Genomic DNA, 20,566 nt, shown 5'->3' with positions numbered 1-20,566 from the left:
AGCATTTGTTGAGGCAGAAAATAAATAACAGTCAAAGAAGATCCTTTTCTTCTGATTAAAATGTCTTCCCTAAAACTACACAGTGCACCTTAAACACATTTGTATTTGAATGATTTGTTTTAGACAAACACATAATCATGAATAACACATTAATTCAATTCAATTGTAATAATTAAAACATGCTTTTGAATAGTTATTTTTCATAACATGCTTCTTGTGGAACACTTGAAGTGGACATACAATGCAACACAATTTCAATTGAGTCAATCATTTTAAAATAGTTTTTTTCAGTTTCCAATGTGTTTGTAAACACACATGGTGGAAATTTTTAACTTCACTTGGCAGCAACAAGTAAGTTAAGGTACTAATTTCTCTGGTAAGATTAGAGCAAGAACACCAGGGCAGCTCTTGGGACCATGTTGTCAGTCAGATTCTGCAAGATTTCACACCTGATCCTCTGATAGGACAGGTGCTCTGTCTGTGGTGCTGAAGCCCCGGTGATGGGTTACACTGGTAGACCCCACACCCTGTGGTGAACATAAGAACTACAGCACTAAATTGTGAGTGTTTTGCCTTGCTATTGAGATACTGTGAGCAAAAAGGACTTATCAGCTAATGACAGGTTACCAGAGAACAGACAGGGATATGATACATGCATACATAATTAGGTAAGTGTTTATCTGGAAATCATAGAGATTAACTATGAACTATCTGCTGAGTGGCAACAAGTAGTAACAACTCATTATTTACTAATTGCTTAATAATCAGTTACTCCTTTTGTGCCTCCTCAAGTAAGGTGAAACATATTTGTTAAGGCCTCATAATCACTCGGGCCACAGAACATGATGTGAATATTACTGTATATTTGGTGTGAATGTAAAGATTAACATGTCATTGACAATCCTGCTGTTTCTGATTTGTTGTTTATTGTTATTTAGAAACTTATAGTGTCTATAGTATCTTATATTATCTTCCAGTCTGTTCTCCAAAAAAACTCATTATTATCTACTATATAGTCCTCAAATAACAATTAATTAACTACCAAGTTGTTCCTGATTAATTCCTCAATAATTTCTTGGTAACCACTCAAATTGTTGTGGAGCATTCTGTTAAATGTTATGGGTTGTATTTTGTTTTTCCATTTTATATATATATGTTTATATATGTTATCTGTAGTTTTTCAGTCACATTCTTACAGATTGATCTGTATTTTTCAGCTTTCTGATTTTTGTTCTTGACATCTACATTTTGACATAATTCATCTTTTACAAATGGATATAAGGACCAAATTCTAACCTTTACTGTATCTGCATAAACAGAATTAAATGCACAACAATGATGAAAACCTCGGGAAGGTTTATTAGTATTTGTGTGACATGTATTCATGTTTGGTAGAGCTGCCTGGTTGTCACCACAGAGCTGTTGTACCTGGTGAGAAGTGGTGAGAAAAAAAGTTAATTTTATTCATGACTGATTATTATCTCACAACATTCAATAAATCATCAGAAAAGTTAGTTAAAGGAATGCAAACTTTACATTCTGCATTCAGGTTGTGTCAGGAAATAAACAACCTGAATGTAGAATGCAAGAAAAATCAAGTTTACATTCCTTTAACTAACTTTTAACAGTATCAATCTGTCAGCTGCTTCACCTGGAGAAGTGGGAGGAGTGATGAGCGGTCAGTCCTGTCTGATGGAGAGGAGCAGAAGAAGAAGAAGGAGAAGAAGAGGAGGAGGAGGATGAAGAGGTGGAGCAGTGGGTTGTATCCCGATTGTGGCAGAGACGCTCCCGACCACAAAAACACAGAGACTCCTCAAGAGGAACCACAGGGATCCCTGCCAGAGCTGCGTTCTGACACACACACACACACACACACACACACACACACACACAATGAATCAGTTTTCAGTTTTCGATGAGGCGTGTTTGTTTCCCTCCCCTGGTATCTACCTTTATCAGGAGCCTCTGGTTCTTCATGTCCTGTTTCCACGGCATCACATACAGTTTGGGGATCATGGGATGTCGTGCTGAAAACGTTGGGATGTGGGAGCTGGATCGCCTCGGGGTCAATATGAGACTATAGTTAGACAATGTTGGCTTCATTACATCCATCACTTGAAGCTCCAAACCCCAAAACTTTATTGTGTCCTTTTTTTAAATCAAGTACTATCTGATTTTCTTGGATTTTTTTTTGTTTTTGTTATTTTTTAGCTGCAGATGTTTCACTGTTGTACTTAGGTGAGGTAGCCAAAAAATAAAGCATATTTCCTCTGCTGAGCCACTGAAGTCTCCAGGTTTAAGATAATCACAGTCAACAGATAAAAACAAAAAACCACTGAGTTATTTAAAATGGAGTAAAACTGTTCCCATCACATCTGAATAAATGTTTAATGTGGTTTTGACAGTTCACCTCCCAGTGTAAAAATCAGAAACATTACTCACTCATGTTGGCGTGAGCTCCCTGCAGCAGCTGCCATGTTTGTTGACTGTCAGGGTCACCTTAGAAACCTCCCAGTGCATGGTGGGTAGTGGGTAGGATTACAAGAAGAAACTTTGGGAATCAATCAGTGAAGTGAAACTGACCGGGGTCTCATTTTGTCCTTCTTTTAATGTCTTAGATTGTACGTTTCAATGTCTTCTTCAAACAATCAGCAGCAAATCAACTTCTTGAGGGGCTATTTTACTTTTACTACATGTCTTTTGTGTTGCATTTTAATGCGTGTGTACAACAAAAAATGGAGCATATAAGTTGAAGTTGAAGTGCCCTCTAATGTGATGTGAAGCAGCATGGAGGTGAACAGATTAAAAGACAGGGTCACCTCTTACATCTGCAGCTTCAGTGTCATGTTAATGTTAGAGGTCATTTCTGTTACAGCTACAGCCAAAATCTGTCTTGTTGATGTTTATTATGTCATATACCAATTGTCATGTGACAGAAATCAATACATCCAAAGAAAAGGGATGTTAAATGGGCAGTTACAACAAAATACAGCAAACAACAAACAGTCAGCTGCACATCTAAAGCAAGAGAGCCAAGTCCTTAAAGCTAGCTAGAGATAGCCACTGCTAGCCTGGACTCCCCAACTGTTCTAGGGATTTGTAATATGTCACTTTTGGTTCATTTACATCTTTGTACTTTAATTTGTTATCCCAAGTGAGGTCGAAGATAAATCCAACAGACAAAGACAGCAAAGTTAGTCTGGCTTAAAAATGTAATTAGCTTATTGGTAGCTAAGCAGAGTAGCAGCGACTGCCGGATCAGTTCGCACTAGTTTGTTGTGATTGAGCTTCTTGTTTTGTGTTTGTTGATATCAATTCTCTGTCTCAATGTTTTTCCAAACCTTTATGTTTTTTTCTCTACTTCAGCTTCTCTGGAGTAAAGCTCCTGCCTTTGTGGGGCTGGGTTTATTTTTTACACATGGTATCAAAGTATTGACCCACCCTATGTTGCTGTTGATTGGCTACTCGCTTCCTTCATTGATCGGCTTGGTTATGTTTAGGCATGATATGTAAGATTGGTCAAGGTAAAAAGATCAGGCCAATCAGAGGCAGAGTGGGTCAGGTTAATTATTGTTTGATCTATTGACCTAAATCTATTCTTATATCAGAGGCACATACTGAGGCTAAGTAACTCCCATATGACATACATAGCATAAAGTAAATGGGAGTAACTGTTAAACAGCAATAAGTAAAATGTAACCTGAGGTGGCAGCATTACAACACAGAATGTGGCAAATATATAACAAAGAGAAAACGAAAAGCAGAGACATAACAGCAAAAATAAAACTTTATTTCAAAATAGAACTCTATTCCCCAACAGAGGAAGTCATTACATTTTTGTGATGACCTTATAATTATGATTTCTTATATTTACAAATCACAGTCATCAGAATGTCTGTAACAGTCAGTCATATGAGCCTCAGCTGGACTGTAGTTAATCAGAAGTAGCTTCATGAAGTTTACACGTGTGGGACAGCTGCATGTCAGGTAGATGCATCAGTACATACAGTTAATTTAACCATCGGGAACAAAAAAACAGTATGCCATTTTTAAAGTCACTAATGTGAGATTACAGGGTTGTTATGTCCCCACAGTGGGAAACAGGCCCCATTGCTGTATTGCACTGCATTTTTTTTTTTTTGCATTTCTAGTCCACATTGGAAATAACAGTACGAAAACTCTTCGGCAGCACGACGTAAACATGAGGAAAACCCACTCGAGGTTTGTGTCTACACTATCAGTAAAAACAGCTCCAGCCAAGTCGGTGTGGGCTGAAGTCCAGCGCTGGTTTTTCAGTCCAAAATGTCATCATGTACATTTCTGTGTTTGCTATTTCAGTTGACCGAGAACATCAGTGAGATCCGTCAGCGCTGAGAACTTAACCTTGATCTCTCAGATGCACTTTACTGTCAACACACGCAGGCCTGAGTGAATCCAATGTGACCAAAACATGTCCAACCTTTCACTACTTTATAAGTGAATGAAGCAACTGCAACTAAAAAAATTGAACAGAGAGAAAACTCTAATAACTGCATTCCAAAAGTTATCTCTTGAAAATATTACAACTTTTGCTAAAAAAAATACACAATATTCACAATATTAGATTTAAAATTCTGCCAGGATGTTTTATTCCTGTTCCGCCAAAGAAACGTTAATCACAGGTTGGTTTGTAATTACAGCTGGTAGAGCCACGCTGAAATCTTGTCTATACTGACCTCCAGTTGTTAAACTCTCACCTCGCTGCAGCGATGTAGAACTCTATCGTGTCAGAACACAATGACTTCATTGTTGGGTGTGGTTACAGGTGAGATTTTCCAGAGTGAAACACTGCTCTTTAAGTCCCGTGTTAAGTTTCTTTCAACACTATTTACTGCGTCACCATTTCCCAGGCTTTCATGCCAGTCCAACACATCTCAGCATTGTCCGGTTCTATACTATAATAAACTATATATTTACAGCTTATTTACAGAACCTCCCAGAACATATACTGGTTTCCAGCACGTTCAGCTAGCTTCGTCCAGCAGTCTCTGCAGGTTCTTCTGTACCTGGAACAACAGACCACATGTGTTGTAATGCACTTGTTGTATTTCAGTTGTTTAATCTGAACACAAACAAAAGCTAATTAATATAACATGCTATGATATAATATAATTTAATATAATATTATACAAAAAAACAACATCTGAAGGTTTCAGGGCTGTTAGCTGCTGCAACAGATTTGTTTTGTTGTTATCATAGGTTAATTTATCTCAATATCTTGAGAAAACAGGAGGGAAACTTCTCAAGATTCATGATGCTAATCATGTACATTCTCGACTTCTGTCAGTCTGTCTGCCCATGTTTAGAGAGGAGATATAAGTGTTAATTAGTGAGCTTCAGGTGTGTTGGTAGGTGAATTTTTCTAACTTTGCTTCCAGCCTTTATGCTAAGCTAAGCTAAGTACTCACCCTGACTCCAGGTCTCTACCAAACACAGACAAGGAATTGATATCAATCTTATCATCATCATTAAATGTTGAACTCTTCCTTAAGTTTCCTGTTCATGGTGACATAAAGTGTAATTTTCTTTAGCTTTCTGTGTTCACTGTTTGCTTCGTCTTACACTTGATTAGCTAACTTGAGCTCCATCCTCCCTGTTGTTATTTGTCCCGGCCCCCTGATGTTTTATTTCTCCACAGCTGCTTGTTTTTCTATCAGGCTCCTATTTTTCATATAGAATATAACACATTTGCAACCAGATCTAGTGAAAGCAGCCTCAATTACAATCTGATGCAATTTTGAGTTTTGATACATTTTTGCTAATAAGACTGTCGCCTGCTGCTCTGTGTCGGGGTAAGAATGTCAGCCTGAAATGTTAATGTTTCCCAGACACACCAAGCAAAGACTGATGGATGAGAGACAAGCTCTTCTTACAGATGACGTCCACGCCGCTCTATGAACAGATCGCTGACTATAAATGTTTGATTAATGGCAACAAGCCTCTGGTTACACTTCTCTCTCTGGAAACTCGCGAGGTGAAAAACATTCCTAACACAAGTTTACCCGCTGACTGCTTTGCAATAATTGAGATCGTGAAGTTGAAAAAAAACTTTGACTGTTTGATTATATGAATAATATGATTTTGTCAGTGGAACACTGTATGGGAATTGTCAACTGGCTGAAAAGACTACTTGTTCAAGAAATCCCAAAGGACACTCTGTCCTGTGTCCTTTGTGTTTCAAAACGTCACTGATAAACCACCAAGGTTTCTTGGAATTTAGTGATGTGATGGGTAGAAATTCTTCTTGTGTCTTAAATGTAATATGGATGTCACAGACAGACAGACTCACCTTCTCCAGCTTCATCAGGTTGATAGTCAGCAGTTCAGAGAAAAGCTCTGTGTTCACATCACTCCCCTGCAGGGAGTCACTGCTAGGAAAATCAAACAATGGAGGACAAAGTTTGAATATCTTGAGAAAAGATAGACATGCCTGTAAACAACCAGAATCAATCAAATAAAGAGTACAGTCATTTAATCTTGTATTTTGCAGTCCCCATGATCCACATTAAATTTACTGTTCCTCAAGATACCACTTCACTAGAAAACATCAGAGTTTTGTCACTTTGGAGATAAAACACAACACGTGTGGCTGTAGTGTGAGCATTAATACATCTATCTGTAATAACTAGTAGATGCATGTAGAGAGCTGAAGTGAAAAGATTCTCTCCATGACAAAAGAAAACTCTGTTAAAAATCCCGCTGACGTTTGCGGTCTCGTAAATAACAACTGAATTCAGCCTCGGAACAGAGCTGTCCTCACTGCGGCTCGCTTCACATGTCAAGAAAAAGTAGAAAGCTCTGAATAATGATGTTTATCAAGCTCTTTCAAATTGTTTTTGAGTGGTTTTCCTCTGAACAAGCTGAGTGAACTCACTCCTGGTGGGTTAACTCGCTGATGGAGCCGAGTGTCATCAGTCTCTGCTCCAATGAGACGATCTTAAAGGCCAGATAACAGGAAGACAGGACCAGGACACACACCCTGAGAAAATGACAAAATGAATGAATGGATGGATGGATGGATTGAATGAACAAATGAATGAACAAATGAATGAACAAATGAATGAATGAATGAATGAATGGCTGTAAACTCACAGAAACATGTAGACAAACAGCACAGTGTTGAGAGAAATTGGTTTCACAGTTCTGCTGTCGGTCACCAGCTCTGAACCTTGAAACAGATTAAATAATCAGTTTGTTAAACTGACATACATTTGCTTATTGCTTTAAGATTAAAATGAACGTTCCTTGCCTTTTATTGACTTGTGATACAAATAAAAAAAATAGTGACATCAAGTCCCTTCAGGCAGGAAAATTAACTTTCTCATCTCAAAGTAATAATCTATGAATATGGGACTGTAAGATCAGGAAGTTTGGGACAGTTTGGAATATAACCGGATTTAAAATAACGTCTTTGGTCTGTAGTTTACAGGTTAAATCTGGAGGATTACAGACTTGATGAAAACCTCTCAGCTCCTTCAGACTGTCTCCCGCTGATACAGCAGACAGGACTGTATCCGTACCAGTGTGGTGTGTGTCGTGCTGCTTGTCGTCCGAGCTCTGCTGGTTCTGATGCTGGTTCTTCACTTTGTGCTGATGGTCCACATGTTCAGGAGGAGATGAGCTGTCTGTGTGCTTCACCACATCCAGAAATGGAGGAACAGGGAACTCTGCAGGATGGAGGAGGCAATGAGTGGGAATGAGAAGAATTTGTACCCTTTTAAACCTGACTTTGAGCAGATACATATGATTCTGCTGAAATGTCCTTGAGCGAGACACTGGCTTTGTTTTTTACGATTGCCATCTAGTGGCGCCCTGAGTTTGGATCGGCTCTGGGAAACCGACAAGGAACTACAAGTGGCAGCTTGTAAATGAACTCCAATGGAGACTAAGACACAATGGCCATCTTTCCCCCCTTGTTGTGGTTAATTTTTAGCTACTCTGTTGATGATTACCTGCAATCTTCTCGTAGTCGTGGGTTTGGGAGTCAGAGCTGCTGCTCTCCTCCATCTCCTGCCTCCTCTGCCTCACTGCTCCATCAAGATCACCGAAATCACCTGGAAAACTCTTTGCAGACGCACAGACATCACATCACTTTTTTTAATCGACCGCCTAAAATCCAGTTTTTACATCCTGTTGCATGTTTGTTAGGTATAAGGATAAGCTACAAAAAACAAAATCCCAAGTCAGAAAGATGTCAGAAGTTCAATGATGATGCAATGTCATGTTTGAAAAGTTGGGATGAACAAGATGAAGTCTGGGCTGATGCCAAGTGAGACAAGACAGTATAACAATTCACATATATAATCAGTTTGCACACATTCTTTGCCTCATCTGTGTTATCTGCCAGCGGGCGTCAACGGATTCTTTCTGCACATATTTTTGTATTTAAAATTTCCATAAATCCAGTGTTTTGTACAACTTCCGCTCCCACAAGGCTTTGCCATTGATATATCTCATTAGTTTAGGTAAAAAAAACAAAACCTATAAAACATCAGGCTGACTGGGAAGAACGTCCAAACTCACTTATTTTGTTAGATAGGCAATACAAAAAGTGATGTGACTGGCTGAGGTGTGCATATTATCAGTCGTACATCCATCATGTTACACAATGTTGTGTTGTTTAAGTGATTTTGGGGAGGATGTTTTTCTGACCTACCAGAGGAAAGCGAGGCGGCAGGGGTGACCTCTGACCTCTGAAGCTGTTATCAGCTGAGGAGGGGATTGGACTGCTGCATGGACTTTTCTCCTGTATGCCAACATAGCACATACAATAAAGATACAGCACATTTCACAGCTTGGAAAACATTTTCAGAGTTTTCATTTAGAGACAGCCGGCTGCTGTGAAAAGTGTCTCCAAGTTTCTCCTTTTGTGAGGAACCTCATTCAAAATTAGTCCACATATGTTGGCATAACAGCAACACAATATTGTTTCATAAAGATATGAAACTTTGAGTTTTAACAACCTTAAAGCTACAAAAATACAATTTCTGGATTTAAGGGGTTTAAACCAATAGCCTAAATGCACATTAACGTTATTTAACATCATTGTCACAAATCTCTAACTTAATTAAGTTAGTAAAATTTGATTAAAGACAAATTAAATTTGTATGAAGGTTTTCTTGGTGACCTTTCCACAGTTAGTAAGGTGAAAGCTATGGCTACATGTGAGAAGTCTGTCCTACCTCCAGATGAAGACAGACGGACATCAAGATCTTGTAGGTGTTGTCTCTGGACAGGAATGACACGAACATGTACTGCAACAGAAAACACAACTGCCTCACTGTCAAGTTTACAGGTTGGTGTGTGACAAATATTTGGAGCTGTTAGGGTTGACTGGGTGCTAGTCCTCTAAAGTGGCTCAGGAACTGACCATAGCTGTACAGACAAAGAATGAGCCCTCGCACGTTTGTCATGTTGTTTTGTTGGATGAAACAGCTCTGAACCAAAAAGGGAAATCATTCATGTGATGCTTTGATTTTGAGGGAGGAAATGCCGACAGTGTATAGCGCCAAGTAGCCATGTGTGAGCTATGAAATCATGATCAAGCAGAGTCCTTCTCACCCTGTCGTTTGCGGTGGCAATCACCAGAGCGTTTGGCACCAGGATGGCAGTTTTGGTCTTCTTGATGTGAGTGACGGATATCACCGGGATAGCAATCTGGGATGGACAAACCACAAGGATGACATAAAATTGATTTCGCACAACCAAAGTAAATTAATTAATTCAATTCCCTTAAATCAGAGAAGACTTCCAGACACAGCAGCTCACCCCACCTTAAAACTTTTGACTTTTGACCTTGCTCTGTGGAACTTCTGTGTTGTGCTGGAAGTTAACGGACTCCGTGCTTGAACTGATGTTAGCTACTGTTGCTCTGTGTTAGCGGAGCAGAGAGAGGCACTGAGACGAGGCACATGAGAACTTGCATAAAATTACATCCTTCAGAGTGTCACAGTAAATCCGACCTGAGGCCTTCACAAAGAAAGCCACAGTCCAGCGGCTGCGACGACGTAACACATCATCCACAGGCCTGTATCGACATGTTAAAAAACTCTCACATATGGCCGATAAAAAAGTGGTAAGTACGCGCAAATTGCACACAATTGTTATACAGAGCCCCTTTAACAGAATGACCCTGCTGCCTGAGTAGAAAACAGGTAAGTACAGTACAGTATATGTGATGGTTTCTATAGTCATCATTAGACATGAGTGGATACAAGACATCTCCTGAATAAGGGCTCCTAGGACACTAAAGCATCAGCATGTTAGTGTTAAGCATGGAAAACAAAGCAGCTTGACAGTTTGTTCCACAAGTAAGCAGTAGGTCCATAATCTGCTGGCAAATTACTCTTAAGATATTTATCAAAGAACATCACAGAACGTTTTTTTTTTTGTAAAGTCTGATATCCTTGGACCTACAGTCCTTGATGGGAGAACAAGATCCCTCACTGAGAAGACGTTAAAAACATGTCTTGTACTTGTTTCACCTCCCTAACCTCCTCTGTGTCATGCTTACATGTCCTTGAGTGACGAGTAGATGATCTACAAAACGGGTTCTGATAGAAAAAAAATACTGTTTCTTGTCATCTGTGCTCTCCGCTGACAGTTTTCTGTTAATAATTCAGGCCAACATCTCTCATCAAATCAAACCTGCCGCTGTTGGCACATCACTATTCACCACAAAGCTGCCAAAACACTCAGCCTTCGTACATCATCAGAAAACGCATTCAATCTGTTACACTGAAGCCTGTGTTCCATCCTGTGTTCAACAGGGATGTTGCAGCTCGATATTCCCAGCGACACGCACTAAAAGTACACCCTGCCCCACTTTACAATACCTTTGTGTCTTTGCCAAACACCTTGGAGTGGAAGCAGATCCAGTGGTCAGATACGAACATTCGTCCCTGGTAGAGGATGTCTTTCTGCAGAGCGCAGGTGTAACCTGACAAACAGGTAAAGAGCATCAGGTTGCTGAGGGACAACCTCAAAACGCTACTTTTTGAAAGTGTTAGGGGGAAAAAGAAAAGATAAATACAGTGTTGTGATCCAAGAAAGATCGTGTTATGTTTTATTCATAGCAAGCCTGCAGCCATGTGCCTCCTGTTTTAAGACTTCAGAAAACATGAACATGTTTAACGTATCAGATGCACAACTATTATCTAATCCCTCATTCAGTATTTAAGGTGGTGAGGGTAGTTGTGATCATTAAAGACTTACTCTGTCTGAGCTGCTCCTCTTTGCTGATTTCCTTAAATATTTTATGGTACTGGCAGTTGCTCTTAGAAAGCTGAAACACAGACACACACACAGACACACACACACAGTCTCACTGCTCAGTGGTGCTTGTATATGCATGGAAAACCCACTGGAATACACAATGTGAGTATTGATTATAATTGAGAGGCTGTAAAAGCAACTCTGACTTAACAAAGGTTGAGGTTTTGAATGTCCCATTTTTTACATTTTGGAAGGGTTTTGAATGTATTCACATAAACATCATTGACATCAAATCTGTCACGTCAGTATCAGTTACTGTGAAATAAAGAATCGATTGACGACTGGTACAAAAGGCCAGTCAGCAGAAATTACATCTGATATCATTCAGCTGGAAAAACAGCTGCCTGATCGACCTCTAGCTGTAATGTTTATAGGCGTAATAAAATACATATCAGAGTTTACTTTAATGAACGCTCACCTGGCTGTAGTGAGACTTCTTCCTCTCTAACTTGGGGTCTGATTCTGTCTGGACCTGTGTCAGCAGGGAGTGGTCAAAGGTCTTTGATCTGCAGGCGGAAAAATCAATTAACTTTATTACACAACTGATATAACATCAAATTGATAGTTATATTACAGCTTACATGAATATACATACACATCTGCCGTCACACAGCTGTATTAGTAGATGTGATGACCGGGGCTAGCTGGTTAGCATGCTAACTTAAGTAGAAATCTCCCCAGAGGAGCTCAAAGCTTGCTCCTTTACGGCTATGGAGCCGTAAAGGAGCTCAGTGAGAGTTCTCATTTCAGTCTCGTTGTAGTCTTTTTTGGTCTCAAACATTTCTCATTTGTTTCTCCTAAAATTCCTTAGGAGCAACAGGTGAGACTTGAGACTTTACCGCTTAAACCTTGCTCCTTTCCAGCACTGAGGAGACATTCTGAAACTTCATTGAGAGCTTGATGAGATCTCCTTTGAAACTTACAGGGAGTTGAGATTTTCAGCACCTGTTTCTCAGGAGAAACAATTGAGAAACAGGAGAAATCAGCCACAGCCTCACTTTGGTCTCACAGAGATCTCATAGTTGTCTAGGAGAAATGAATGAGACACTACTGAGATCTCTTTTCCAATTTTCGTTTCCTCTGGGGATCTGCATCATGGTACTTAGACATCTTTGTCATTACATTAACACTGTTGTTTCTTCACAATCTGTTGAAATGTAATTCATGTTTTGATAATGTTTTAAATGAAAACTCTGGCCATAGTGCTCCTTTAAAGCCCTGCATTTAGTTCCGAAATAAAGGACGTTGTCCAGTCAGCTTTTATCTTTTTAGATATTGTTTTGCCCCTTTGGCAGACGATGTAGCATAACGAATGTGAGGCATGCAGGAAATCAATTTAAACATTATCATATTGTGCAGTCCACATATATTGTACTTCATAATGATACATACCAGCAAAAAAAACCCTGTCTATTGCTGGTTTAAGAAAATATAAAAAGCAGGTAACACTGTTGTTTACCTGACTAATGCTGGTTTCCTCCTGCCTGAGAGCTCCTGTTGCTCTGGATCGGCCTGCAGAGACTCACTGACCATCTTCTCATATCTCAGCCGCTCCTCCATGTTTTCTAAGTCTGAACTGCAGAACAGAAAGAAAACAACAGTCAGACATGAGGCAACATTATTCAAAATACTTATTTTAGCTGCAGAAAGCGAGAGATTGCAGAAGGGATGCACAGTGCATGGAAGGAAACATCAGGATCCATAGCATCTTAATTATCAGTGAGGTAACTGAACGGTTGCAGATGCAGCAGGAATGTATATAATTAAGGTTTAGTGTGGGTTTAAATCCACTTAATGATATCAGAAAAATAAGAGTGATAAGAACTCAACTAAATCTTGCTAACAGCATGGTGTTTTAAAGTAACTTTAACCAACTGTGACTGTACAGAGACATACAGTAATGATAAATATAGATATTAGAGACTGACTCACAATTAATCTTTGACACTGATACGTATACAGATTTTTGAGTCCAACATTAGAATCAGCTGATATTCCTTTTTTTCACCTAAACATATAATTGAATGAAAACAATAGCAGCTATTTAAAGTTGTGACCAAAACATGTATTGAGTCAAAACGTTCTTACACAACATAATCTCTTCTCTGCTCTCTGGTGGACAAACTATTCAATGGGGACTCCATTTCTTCATGACCTTAAACATATCTTTGAATGATAAATGTCGAAGATATGCTAAAGGTCAACAGACTGTACACAAAGATAAGGACTAATATTACCTTTTATAAACAAATGGCCTGTCGGCTGAACTAGCAGTTGGGGTTGTTGTAATAACCTTGTATTTCCATTATTAACTGGAACTCGTTCTTTCATCACGGACAATCATATCATAACAGCTAGTACTTGAACCAAGTTTACAATTTTTGTTAACATGCAACTACTACTACTACTACTGGCATATTAACAGTACAATAACTACAATTACAACAACTCACACCATCATCTCCAGCATATTGCTTTAAATGTAAAACACTCCTCTCTGAGTTGGTTTACAGTCACAAACTCACTGATAATCCCTGTCCCCATGCTTTGCAGTTCTTCTGTTTCCCTTCCTGGCATCATCCTGCGAGGTCTGCTGGTTCACACACTGTTCTATCATCACACTAAACAAGTTTTTACCAGCAAAAATGCTCGTCTGTCTGTCTGTCTGTTTTCTGCCGTGAGAACTGAGAGGCAGGGTGAGCTGACTCTGCAGCCCGATCCTCTGTTAATTCACCTGCCTGTGGGAGTGTCTGCTGGGCCTCCTGCTCTCGCGTGTCACAGCCAATCAGATGGCAGGACAGGGCGCAGTCTGTTTCTGTGTGTGTACGTCAGTGTGTGTGTGTATGAGCATTTAAACCTTTGATCAGTGACATGTTAGCCAGGTTTGTTTGGAGAGTTTCATTTTGCTCTCTTTGACATTGTAGTACAACAAATCATGTCTTATTCTCCCCTGCTCTATTCACATAAAACCTTGGCAGGTAGAAAAAAGTTAACACGGTGGTTTCCCATGTGGTCCCTTCTGGCTCAGGTTACATGGGAACAAAACTTTCTTCTCCTTTTTCCTTCTGTTTTTACCTTTCATGACTGCACAAACAGGTTGGAATCTGATCAGCTTCCTTTTGTTCATATAAGTTGAATCATCAATTTAATTATATACATAAAGACTGAGAATAACAGCCCCTAGCTGTGCAAAATAGTGAAATTCTCCCCGCAGATGTTTAGTTCCTGTGAAAATGAAGCTTGAATACAGATATATGATCCATCTAGTATGCTGCTCCCGTGTGTGTGTGTGTGTGTGTGTGTGCGTGTGAGTGTGTATGTGTGTGTGTGTGTCTGTAATCTGAGCTGACTGATATCGGCACAATGACAGACATGAAACATCTTATGAAATTCCTCGATCAGTGTTTATGTGTCTTATGTGTCATTCTTTTGTCTTCTCTCTCTCTATTTCAGCCTTCCCTGAATCAGCCAGTTTATGTTGCACACACACACACACACACGCGCACACACACACACACACACACACACACACACACACACACACACACACACACACCTACACACACACACACACACACACCCTTCTGGTCTATTTCACTTTAATGGGATCAGAATTTACAAAATGAACATAATGCTCAATTTAAGAAGACTTAAAATCCGTAATTGAGACCATAAACTAATTTGGAATCTGTTCCACGAGGTACTAAGTCAAATAAGAAGTAAGGTCATTTTCTCATGAGCTTACATACAATCTGACTTCATTTTGAAACCAGTGGGGATGCCCCCTGCTGGCAATTAGAAAGAATCAGCTCAGCTTTAGCTTCACTGCTCAGCCCTTCTGGCGCTCCGTTTATATTCTATAAAGTCAACGGTTTTAACTGTGGAGCAGCAGACAGAGAGTTGTTAGCATAGCTTAGCATAAAGACTTCGAGCACAGTTAGGCTTGCTCTGACCAAAGTGAAAAAATACACCTACTGTACCAACACATCTATAGTTCACTCACGAACAATCTTTTGCATCTTTAACAGTTTGTAAAAACACAGAGAACAGTGACTGTCATTTTAAGATAAATTTTTGTACTTGTCTAACAAAATCTAATTCTAACATCAACCTTTAGACCAAGACTGAACCCTTGAACCATCCTTTAAAGAAGTGGGTGAGACAAATCTGTGTTATTGACTGCCAGATTTGTTCTAGTATTTGTTGTGTCCTTGTGTCAATTTCTCTCATGACTGACACACACACACACACACACACACACACACACTAGCACACTCGCACTTTGAAATACAAACAGGGACGATATGTTTGCCAAATCTTTTTCCCATCGATCTTTTGTGGTTGTATTTTCAATGTTGCTGATTCTTCTTTTTTCTCAGCTCCTACATTATTTTGTGATGAGTACTGTTTTGTCATTCTGTACATATTGCCGGTAGTGTCACTGTGTTCTTTACGTGTTTCTTTATTTCTTATTTACTCCAAATAAATGATGTATTACACATTTATTTGAAATACAATAAGCTCTATTAAATGCTTCATCAGCCAGTGCTGGACAATTACTTTCCACCTGCTCTGGAAAATAAACTTGAAATGTCATGCACTTTAGTTGCTTGGACTCATTCTGTTTAAAATGTTGTGACATGAATGATCATCCCTGCAGACTGAGTCTTATGCACACATGTTGTGGTGTGTAAACAGAGACCAGATGCCCTTTGAAACACAAACACAAACTGTATGAACTGCAGCTCAGGATGTAAATAAAGATACATAAAGGCTCTATTTTAACAATTTCCAAAAGATCTTTCCCCAAAGTTGGAAACAGAAATTCAGTCCAGAAATGAGGAGTGTTTGTGTGGGAGAGAGAGAGAGAGTGTGTATCTATGTGGGTGTAACTTGGGAGGTGGGGGAATCAAGATCATTTTTTATCTGCAAAATGGGAGCCTGAGGGGAAAAAGTTTGGGAACCACTGTCCTATAAATTATGAATGTGTCTCTTTAATGGCAGCGGAACAGGCAGCAGGAGCTGCAAGAGAATCTCAGGTCAAACTGGGTTTACTAGACACTTTTGAGGCTGACTCACTCTAGAGGATCAAGTGTAATCTGTAGGATGGCAGACAGATATATATGTGAAGAAACTGTCGAAACCTTTTGTCAGCAGCTGAGTGGATGTCTGATAAATGTCCTCAAGTGATGTCACATGTGTCTGTGTCCGTTGGGTCTGAAGACTACAAGTTTGAAAATGAGAAAAATCTGGGGCTGTGAATGAAGTCAGCTCACCAGACCTCCGTAGCTCGCTCATCATCTCTGCTGCAGGGTCCAGGTGATGTTAGCCGCTACTAGCATAGCACACCCCAATCTCTGACCCAAACTGTTGCACTGTGGGTAATATAGGCGCCATATTTTGATTAGAAAAATGCATGTAATGAGATCCCCATTTCACATCAAATAAGCTCATTTCACACCGTGTTTCCACTGGTGTTGAGCCAAGCCATTTTACTACCCTGGTTTTCACTTCAGGTCAAATCAAACCTATTTTTGTTGGTTCAAGCTGGGAGCCAACCTGGTTCTGATCAGTTAAATTTTGGTCAGAGTGCTCGAAATGGCAAACAGGAACTGGACAGGTTCCATGTTGTTGGCGAAGGGGTGATCTCTGGTTCTGCTGCATCAATTTTGGTGCAATTCTGTGGCGTCCAAAGCTACAAACAACACATTCAACACTCTCCAGATTCACCCTCCTGTTTCTATTCAAAGAGAACAAACGCTGTTTGGAATAGATTTCTAGACATCAATTCTGGGGCCAATCTCACTTTTTCAATGTTTGAATGACTCTAACTAAAGACAGCAGTTCCAGAAGAGTGACAGAAACACTGACCCACTAAACATCAAACCTAGGGATTCAGTTTGTAAGAGTTTTTGCAGAAAACAATTTGATCAAAAGCTCATCTTACCGGTGATAATGATGTCCAGCTGTGTTGAACGCGCTACAGTGAGATTTGGACATTGTGTTCTTCCTTTTCAATTGCAACGAGTTGTCTGCACTGTAGGTCATTGCAACGACGGGATCAATGGCTGACACCTTGGATAAGCTTCTCTGGGGCGTATCAGCACAGTTCGCTATGACATGTGGTAGGCTGCGATTTGAATGAATCCACCCTCTACCTCACTATTTTTCCAGGGAGTTCAGCCGTCCATGTCGCGTTGCTTTGGAGTATTTACTTCGTATTTGTACCTCACTTTTTTCTCCTCACTATATATTGGTGAGGTAAAAAGTGACACGCCTCCAAAACCCCAGCAAAATAAACATGATATTACTGTGTGTGACTATGTACAGTGGCTGTGTTTGCTTGTTCTGATGACAGTACAGTGTCCAACAGCCACTTACTGTAGACATTTCACTGAACCCTCTTCCTCCTGCTGCCCCAAATCTCTTATCAGTGGCTCTGGTCAATGACAGACGAGCTGTGTGTGTTTGCACTTTCACGGCGAGACATTTTGTTACATTTTAGAGGGGGCTGGATGGATACGTGTCACATGAACATTTGCACAATATGCGTTGTATCGCCTTAACATTACATGTACGTGAACAGACATTCAGAACAAGAGGAAGAGGGACTGGTTGTAACAGACAAGATGAGATGTTCAAGATGATGTTCCAACTTTCCTAAGCATGAAACCACTGGATGCTTTTAACAAGTTGTAGGGACATTTTACAGCCATAATTGAGCTAAAACAGGTACGTGTCACAGGCTGCACACCATATTGACATATGGAGTGCCATCTCACATTACGTGTTTATTACCTGACTTCACATCCAGTTGTGGAGAAACAGGTGACAACGCTTTTTAATTGGTGGATGCAGTTCGAGTCATTGTGTGTTCGAGCTTTTGGACATTTGTAAATGGGAAAACCACTGGGTATCTTTAATAACCAAATGTATTTTCTGCTGTAACCTAAAAAGAGACTAAGCCCTGCATTGTGACAAGAGAGAAATAAAAAATGACGTAAAGTTGCAATACAAAGAAACGTAAACCCATAACTTATTGTGATTTTGCTTAAATGTACTTAGCTTACATTGATTCTAGCAGTTGTGTTTGCCTAAACCTAACAGGAACATAAGCACAACATTGTCTCAACATGAAATCATGAAAAGAAACCAAAAATTACTGCTTTAAAGACATAACATTTGAATGTATGTGTGAAAAATGTAAATTGCCACATTATTTTCTGCCATTGACATGAGGCTATGTGTCCTTTGGGAGAAAATATGAACAAGGTCCAAGCCAAAAAGTATTGGCACAAAATACTGGCTCTCGAACTAGAAATATTGATATATCAGCCTCTGCCTTCACAGACCCACAATGGACATCATTTCCATCCTGTCAAGAGCGTCTCTAAAACCCAAAACATCCATTAAATTCTGCATCTAATTCTTTCAACAACAACTTACAACAACACTGCTCACTGCTGAAAACTTACTGTCTAATTTCATTTTAATTTGCTCAGTGTCTCCGGGATGATTAAAGTATTCTGTCATCAAATGTCTTTACACACTCCTGTGGGCTGCTGGTGTATTTATTGCATTACTCTAAATTGTCATTTGTCTACATTTAGTCCCGTTGTCCCTTTAAGAGACTCTGATAATGAATTTCTGTCTGTGTTGACTGTTAGGGTTTGCAAAACATTATTTCTCCATTGCATTCCACACGGCCACAGAGAGAGACTTTGAATATTTCTTCATCACGCCAACAGCAGGAAGCTAATGTAAAAATAATCTGCAGATTTAAACACGTTCTATTCATTCCCTTTTGTTCCACTTTTTTATTCTTTAATCGGTATGTCTGAGATGGTTTCTAGTTTTCTACACTGTGAAGATCGGAGCAAATGAATCATTTATCCTTAAACGAATCCCGATATATAAAACCTTATATTGTATAACTGTTTTCTAAAAAGGATTTTTAGAATAGATATGTCATGTAAAGAAAAACTACCTTTTCATTCAGTTGAGCTTTCTCTAGTGAATTATTGTAACCTTCAGTAGGCCCATTTGTCTGCAGAAAGTTTAAAGACTGTATAATAGTCTTTTTTTTTATATTAACAATAGTATTTACATTCTGTATTTTTATCATTTTATTGTGTATTTTTCTATTTTGTCTTTTGTCCTGCTATTAATTTCTTCAAATCTATCACTACACTGCTGCTGTGACAGGTGACTTTCCCTTGTGAGGGATCAGTAAAGTTAAACTGATCTTATCTTTGAACTGCTTTTGTATCAAATGTTGTATACACATCAAATTTACACGTAAACTCGTGTTCTGAGTCATACCAATGATTTTATTGTTCTTTACAAATATTTAAATCTGCCATTAAATATTTTGCACAAAGTGTGAATAAAGCCTGTTGACTTTCATCATGTAACTGACTGTTATTTGTGTGTCTGCTTTGAAGACCTCCGCACTTTTAATTAATCTGTCAGGTATCTTTTACTTTTGACATTGAAAATGTTGTAAATATACACTTTGCTTTTGTATGTTTGACAGTGAATTAGAAAATAGATTATATTTAAGTAGTTGTGTCGCAATAGAAGAAAGAATGACATACCTTGAGCAGGACAATATTCTGTATACTGGAGTTTATCTATCTTTTATCGTTACATTGGAGACAACCACAAGTGTCCTACTAACAGGCACACAGGTGTTACAGTGGCCCCTGTGACCAATCAGTACAATTTAAAAGATCCAGGCAGGAGAAGCTGATGAGATGCATCAGGCCTTTAAATCTGGTGGGCATCATCAGCTACACCTGAGCTGGTGTTTAAACAATAGGAGAGGAGAGGCTGCAGCGCCCCCCTGTGGCCCACCCGTGTCCTCTTCTGAGACAGGAATCACATTCTTCTCTCTTGCAAAATAAAATGTTTTGGCTCCTGAACTGTGTCAAGACAATTATTCAGGGTGAAAGAAAATAAAACACTATTTTCACTCCGCAGAATGTTATCAATGCAGAGAAACACGTTATGTTGTTATATTAGACTTTTTTTTTTTTTTTCAGTGTCTCTGTGATATGATGTGATTTTTTTATTGGCTAGTTTATTTTTAGTGTTTCATTCGCATTTAAATAATAAACACAATAGTGTATGAGTTATCCTATAATTTAAATATATTTTTATTTTGCCTACAAATGGGACCTGGGCTACATAATATCCTACAAACATCTGTCTGAAACTCCCCGCTGTCATTCAGCCTGGTGTAGTTTGTGAT

General features: G+C 39.2%; 2 protein-coding genes across 7 annotated transcripts; both read right to left on the bottom strand.

Moving 5' to 3' along the window:
- Positions 1-67: 67 nt before the first annotated feature.
- Positions 68-2,479, bottom strand: LOC115582146 (testis-expressed protein 43-like). The gene is made up of 4 exons (XM_030417926.1): positions 2,443-2,479; positions 1,951-2,059; positions 1,652-1,851; positions 68-1,428 (listed from the first exon to the last, which is right to left on the bottom strand). The coding sequence occupies exons 1-4, from the start codon at positions 2,475-2,477 to the stop codon at positions 1,383-1,385; spliced, it is 390 nt and encodes a 129-aa protein (XP_030273786.1). The 5' UTR covers positions 2,478-2,479; the 3' UTR covers positions 68-1,382.
- Positions 2,480-3,769: 1,290 nt separating this feature from the next.
- gramd2b (GRAM domain containing 2B) lies at positions 3,770-20,508 on the bottom strand. Of its 6 annotated transcripts, XM_030416532.1 has the most exons (15): positions 17,261-17,359; positions 16,590-16,688; positions 12,773-12,889; positions 11,732-11,819; positions 11,254-11,323; positions 10,875-10,978; positions 9,601-9,696; positions 9,222-9,293; positions 8,696-8,785; positions 7,992-8,103; positions 7,560-7,706; positions 7,132-7,207; positions 6,914-7,018; positions 6,329-6,410; positions 3,770-5,045 (listed from the first exon to the last, which is right to left on the bottom strand). In XM_030416532.1, the coding sequence occupies exons 3-15, from the start codon at positions 12,871-12,873 to the stop codon at positions 5,004-5,006; spliced, it is 1,185 nt and encodes a 394-aa protein (XP_030272392.1). In that variant the 5' UTR covers positions 12,874-12,889; positions 16,590-16,688; positions 17,261-17,359; the 3' UTR covers positions 3,770-5,003. The 6 variants fall into 6 exon arrangements, 5 of the variants coding, with proteins under 5 accessions (XP_030272392.1, XP_030272388.1, XP_030272391.1 ...); XM_030416528.1 differs by lacking the exon at positions 16,590-16,688 and having other exon boundaries at positions 17,261-20,508; XM_030416531.1 differs by lacking the exon at positions 17,261-17,359 and having other exon boundaries at positions 16,590-17,228.
- Positions 20,509-20,566: the final 58 nt, after the last annotated feature.

This window comes from Sparus aurata, chromosome 5, assembly GCF_900880675.1.
Source record: "Sparus aurata chromosome 5, fSpaAur1.1, whole genome shotgun sequence".
Classification (NCBI taxonomy): Eukaryota; Metazoa; Chordata; class Actinopteri; order Spariformes; family Sparidae; genus Sparus; species Sparus aurata.
Note: the sequence above shows the minus strand (reverse complement) of the source record. Positions and strands in the feature narration are given on the sequence as shown.